The sequence below is a fragment of the Erinaceus europaeus genome, chromosome 3 (assembly GCF_950295315.1).
Source record: "Erinaceus europaeus chromosome 3, mEriEur2.1, whole genome shotgun sequence".
In the NCBI taxonomy this organism is placed as follows: Eukaryota; Metazoa; Chordata; class Mammalia; order Eulipotyphla; family Erinaceidae; genus Erinaceus; species Erinaceus europaeus.
The window spans coordinates 54,223,805-54,230,220 of record NC_080164.1 but is presented as its reverse complement, the minus strand read 5'-3'; the positions used below and the strand labels follow the sequence as shown (position 1 = coordinate 54,230,220).

At 40.5% G+C, this 6,416-nt stretch overlaps 1 protein-coding gene across 1 annotated transcript; it reads right to left on the bottom strand.

Moving 5' to 3' along the window:
- Positions 1 to 5,488: 5,488 nt before the first annotated feature.
- LOC132537664 (signal recognition particle 14 kDa protein-like) lies at positions 5,489 to 6,058 on the bottom strand. The gene has a single exon (XM_060188583.1). It carries the CDS (start codon positions 6,052 to 6,054, stop codon positions 5,725 to 5,727), a length of 330 nt encoding a protein of 109 aa, XP_060044566.1. The 5' UTR covers positions 6,055 to 6,058; the 3' UTR covers positions 5,489 to 5,724.
- Between the last annotated feature and the right edge of the window lie 358 nt (positions 6,059 to 6,416).

Sequence of the window (6,416 nt, the reverse complement as noted above, 5' to 3'; positions counted from 1 at the left end):
AAACAAAGCCTGCTTGTCTCTCTGAGGCAGCTGTAACATCCTTGACTGGATATAGACTAATGAGCCACATTTTAACTCATTTTCTAACAGACTTTGCTAAAAGATGATCTCAAGCCAACTCACAGATTAGATAAATCTTATTACTTGTTAAGTGACTGAATTTTACTTTAGTTGTTAAAGATAAGACAATTAAAGAGATACATGGATATCAAGAGGATGTTCTTTTTTTAAAAAAAAAATTATTAGTGATTTAACAGTGATCAACAAAATTGTGGATAAGAGGGGTGAAATTCCACACAGTTCCTACCACTAGAGTTTCACATCCCATCCCCTTTACCCCTCTGGGAGTATGTAACAAAGAGCTTTCTGGGGTACAGAAGGTGGGAGGTCTGGCTTCTGTAATTCTCCTCTGGACATGGGTATTGACATGTTGATTCATGCCCCCAGCCTGTTTTTATCTTTCCATAGTGGGCTCCAGGACTCATTGGTGAGGTCATCTGCCCAGGGAATTCAGGTTGGCATCATAGTGGCAGCTCCAACTTGGTGGCTGAAAACCCATAAAATATAAAGCAGAACAAATTGTTTAGTAAGCAGTAACTTAAGGGTAAAAATGTATCGGATGATATTTGGGGCCTTCATGTTGGAAAAAGCTAGTAAATATATTTTAGGTATATTTCAAAGGGCTCATGACTTTATGCCAAACCTAGAATGTCAACTCTCCAACTCCAATACTCAGGTGAGATCTCTCCTAGCTCGTAGGACTCCTAGGTTCCATTTTGGGTGGCACACCTCCTGGAAGAGTTATAGAACCTAGATATAGACCAGGGCACATGAGATAGGGCACACATGCATATGTGTGTATAAATTAGAAAAAAGTATAGCTTATAGTAAAAGTGCACAATAGTCTACAGTGACTCAATAAGTGCAGCAAGCAAGTAGAAAGACCTAAAAAAGAAAAGACAATGAAGTATCTAATCATAAATAGTTTCTACTTACACCTAGATACCTTCCTCACCTACTTCCCATTTCACTTCCCCCAATCACTCTAAGCCTAGCCCTGTCAAATAAAGTAAGGATTACAAAAGCTGGGTAAGGGTAAGAGAACAGCATATATTTTTTTAAATTTTTATGTATAAAAAGGAAACACAACATGAAACATAGGATAAGAGGGGTATAACTCCACACAACTCCCACCACCAGAACTCTGTATCCCATCCTCTTCCCTGATAGCGTTCCTATTCTTTAACACTCTGGGAGTATGGATCCAAGGTCATTATGGGGTGCAGAAGGTGGAAGGTCTGGCTTCTGTAATTGCTTCCCCGCTGAACATGGGCATTGACAGATCGATCCATACTCCCAGCCTGTCTCTCCCTTTTTCTCTAGTGGGGTGGGGCTCTGGGGAAGTGGGGCTCCAGGATACATTGGTGGGGTCATCTGCCCAGGGAAGTCCAGTTGGCATCATGGTAGCATCTGGAACCTGGTGGCTGAAAAAAGAGTTAACATGTAAAGCCAAACAAATTGTTGACTAATCATAAACCTAAAGGCTGGAATGGTTCAGATGATGAGCTGGGGGGGGGGGGAGTCTCCATTTTATAGATAATTATTAGGCCTATGTTAGTTATATTCCAAAGGGCCTGTGGCTATACTAGTTTGTTTTGTTTTGTTTTGTTTTTTAGCCTGACATCTGATATGCAGGTGGACCCAAGTTGTTGTCTGGGAAGATGATGTCATGGCTGGAAAAAGGACCAGAAAGAAGATCAGGGAAGAGAGTAGCTCCAAATATGGGAAAGGTGTATACATATTGTTGACTGTAAATCCCATTGATTTGATCTGATCTGGGGCCATATTCAGCTTAGGAGCCTATGTGACCTCTGCATCCCTATAAATCTGTGGTCATGAGTAGGAATGTTCCAAGCTGCCTCAGTTTCAGGACGCATCTTCCTCAGGTGGTAGATAGAGTATGTTATCCATCCTCCTTTTGGAGGATGGACCATTCCCTGCTATTGTTGATCCATGTTGAGAGCAAGGTTCTATGGGAGCCCACAAAGGGGTCTATTGTGTTGTGCATGATAGAGATGACTGGTAACAATGGAGAGGGATTTATTTGAGGTCTAGGCCCATCATGAGACTGGCATATTTTAATGATGGCCGTTTTGGTCACTACCAGGCCACTCCAACATCTGGGGCCCTAGTCAGGGAATCCTGGAATTCCTACACAGATATGATGGGCCTAGACCTCTAACAGATCCCTCTCTCCACCATCACTAGTCATTCTCTTTCTAGTCCTAGTTCTAATTCTGACACCATCTTCCCAGACAATACTTTTAGCCCACCTGCAAGTTAGCTATTGGGCTCAGGCAAATATTTAGTGAAGAGAATGTTCTCAAAGTTCCTCATTATAGGTAGGACTCAGCATCGGAGCAAACTGAATCTCTAAAAATTGAATAACCAAAGCAAAGTACTTATTGCACAAGTTGAGGAGTACTTTGAAAACACTATAGGTGAAGGTAATATATAATCCAGGTGTGTGTGTGTGTGTGTGTGTGTGTGTGTATGAATAAGAGATAGAGAGAAAGAGAATGTGAGATATCAAACCCAGGACCTCTTAGATGTGATGTTTGTGCTTTATCACTGAACTACACCCATCAAGTCCAGAAGGTCTTATAATGAAAGCTGCCTGAGAACAGACTGCTGTCACAGTCCTAAATCTAACACTTGACTGCACATTCATTTCCTCTGCCTCAGCCCCAAAATGCTTGCTCTTTAACATAGTCTTAATAACTAGACCTGAATTGTGGTTTTGGAATTCCTTCATAATGGTATAGCAGTGGTCAAAGAGACAATTCAGAAGGCAGAGCAAAGGGCTTCCATGAGATTCTAGGTTTGACCACAGCATTGTGTATGGCAGAGTGATGCTTTGATATATATCACAAATCTTTTCTTTTCTACTGTAGTCTCTTTGTGCATGTCATTCCCAGTTTCCCAGTTCTGGTGAACAGGAGTACCCTAGGATCATGACTCTGGCTTATGCACAAATGAGAAAAAATACCCCAGGTCCCTTGAAATACTGTTATGAACCATGTTATTCAACTTGGAGGGCAGAGCACTGACCTTCATGCTTCTAATCCTAAGGTAGCAGGACCTGACCTGGACATTTGTACCTAGTACCCTGTATATTTGCCAAGTATTCTAGAATTATTTCATTGCCAGACTCATAGCTATAATGCACCAAAGTTTGGGCCTTGGAACAAAATTCCCCCCAAAGAGGCTTTGATGATGACAAGAGGGAGGAAAAAGAGAATGATGATGATGATGATAATAATAACTGTAATTCTTGCTTATTAGTCATTAGTAGCATAACTATGATTATTTGTTCTTGTAGCAGTTAGATTTACAGTACACTCCCCCCCCAAGACACCAGTTTGATGAATACTGTTGCTGAATCCAAATACTAATAATACTGATTCAAATTCCTGTTCATAAGGGCAAGGGTTAAAGACTTAGACCAAATGGGAGTAGAGAAAGATGAAGAAGGCAGAAAAGTCAGAATATTAACTCCTTCTTTGATCAAATGCTGAAACTGAGTGATGCTTGTTTTAGACATTTTTCTGCCTCTTGTCTCTATCTCTCCTAGGATATCTTGTGCTCTCTTGGTGTACATACACACATACCTGCACCTTGCTCTAGAATTATCTGTGTCTCTTTCCACAGAAGACAAAATTCTATTTCTTAGTGAAGTTGATTTATAAGAAAATGATTGTTATTATTATTGATAATTATGATGTCTCCAGGTTTCTCACTGGAGCTTGGTGCCTGCACTTTGAATCCACTGCTCCTGCAACCATTCTTTCAAGTTTTTTTTATAGGATTGAGGGAAATTGAGAGGTGAGGGGAAGGCAGAGAGGGAGAGAGAAAGATAGACACCTGCAGATCTGCTTCACCGCTTGTGAAGCGACCCCCCTGCAGGTGGGGAGCCAGGATCTTGTACCTAGACCCTTGCAAGTGTCCTTGTGCTTCTTACTATGTGCACTTAACCCCATGAACTACTGCCTGGCCCTCTAGAAAAAAAAGAATATTGCTGAACCAAACCACATTAAGATGAAAATAACTAATGATCACACATATTTCCTAATATATATTATATATATTATATATATACATATTTCCTAATATATATTTTTTCTTTCTCTTTCTCTCTCTCTCTCTCTCTCTCTCTCTCTCTCTTCATCCCTCTCTTTACCAGAGCACTGCTCAGCTCTGGCTTATGGTGGTGTGGGGTGATTAAACCTGGGTCCTTGATACCTCAGGCACGAGAGTTTGTTTGCTTAACTATTATGCTATCTCTCCTGCCCTTCCCCTCTTTCTTAATATCATATTTGCTTTATGTTTGCTTTCAGGAGGTATTGCCAAAAGGAAGATTCTATCTTAGCTGGATACTTGCTCACCTAAGCTGTTCTTGCTTCCTCTAATTTTCCCTTTGTTTTCTCTAAGACATATGTGATTTTCAAGAGGCTCTAAGTTTTGTGTGATGAGACCCTTGCAGTAGAAGTATGGATCTTAATGGTGGGATGACCTTAGGGAAGCGGGGGAGATAGAAACTGTGTTCATTTTCTACTTGGGGGTTGCACATTAGGTACAAGGCAAATTTGGAAGCAGATTAGCACCTTATGTGGCTACCATACATCCACACCCAAAAGCAGAACATACCAGGTTCTAAAAATATTCACAGAAAATGAATGTTTCTTCTGTAAGACACACTTGATTATACCTCAGTTCAACTTGAATCAATGCAGAAAATGAGAGTGGTACAGTGTACATAACATTTTTGTAAGTGTATTCTTCATCTGATGTTAAGTTGCCTGAAATTTTACATTATGGAAATTATCCTTTTAATTAAATAACTTCTTGGTAAATAGCATTGCTTTATAGTGAATACTAAGTGATCTAATGTTACCCTCTTTGAAACAAAGTATGATGTGGGAAGAGAATATATCTTTTTTTTAATATCTGTATTGGGGGATTAATATTTTACATTCGACAATAAATACAACAGTTTGTACATGCATAACATTTCTCAGTTTCCCACATAACAATACAACCTCCACTAGGTCCTCTGTCATCCCTTTTGGACCTGTACTCTCCCCCCGACTCCCCCAGAATATTTTCCTTTGGTGCAATACACCAACTCCAGTTCAGGTTCTACTTGTGTTTTCTCTTCTGATCTTGTTTTTCAACTTCTGCCTGAGAGTGAGATCATCCCATATTCATCCTTCTGTTTCTGACTTATTTCACTTAAAATGGCTTTTTCAAGCTCGATCCAAGATGGTGCAGTCACTTTTTTTTTTTTTCTCATACCACAACATTTTATAAAATCATCCATTAGGTTAGGAGACAGAGCTAAATTCTATCTAGAATCACACAATTTCCAAATCAGTAGTTATTGCTAGAAACTATTAAATGGAGTAGGGGGGAGAGAGAGTCAGCATTGATAGACAAATTTAATGATACATTGCTCTTCATACAGATAGCTGTAAAGACTTTAAAATGTAATCCAGGAATCTATAACTAAGCAACACAGACCTATGGAGCATTCACAATAAACAAAGCTCCTACAGCATTAAAACACAGCATTCTTCCATCCAAAATGATGAAAAGTTATTATAAGGGAACCAAAAGAAAGCATAGCAATTCAGTGGTTGGTGAAAGCAAGAAATCTGGGGTCCTTCACTGTGCTGCTTTGCTCTTCTTACTCTTGCTCTTTTTGTCCCTCTTCTTCAGGCCATCCATGTTGGCTCTCAGCAAGTTTGAATCAGCCATCTGAAACTTATTCACTTCTTTGGAGCTCACCACCGTGCTGATCTTCTTCTTGCCGTCAGTGGCTCGCAGCAGGCACTTGTCCGCGGGCTCGAAGCCCTCCACGGAGCCCTTCCTGGGGATGGGCTTGGTGCGACCGTCATACATCTTCAGGGTGATGAACACGCTGTCCGACAGCCGGCACTTCTGGAAGAGCCTGGTCAGCTCCGTCAGGAACTGCTCGCTCTCCAGCAGCACCATCGCCTAACCCCACCATTTTTAAAAAATATTTATTTATTCCCCAACAACAAAAGTCCTGGACCAGATGGCTTCACAAACGAATTCTACAAAACTTTCAGGAAACAGTTAATACCCATACTTCTTAAGCTATTTCATAAGATTGAAGAAACAGGAATACTCCCTTCCGCCTTTTATGAAGCCAACATCACCCTGATACCAAAAGCTGATAGGGACAGAACAAAAAAGGAAAACTACAGACCAATATCTCTGATGAACATAGATGCCAAAATATTAAACAAGATCTTGGCCAACCGGATACAGCAACACATCAAAAAGATTGTTCATCATGACCAAGTGGGATTCATCCCAGGAATGCAAGGCTG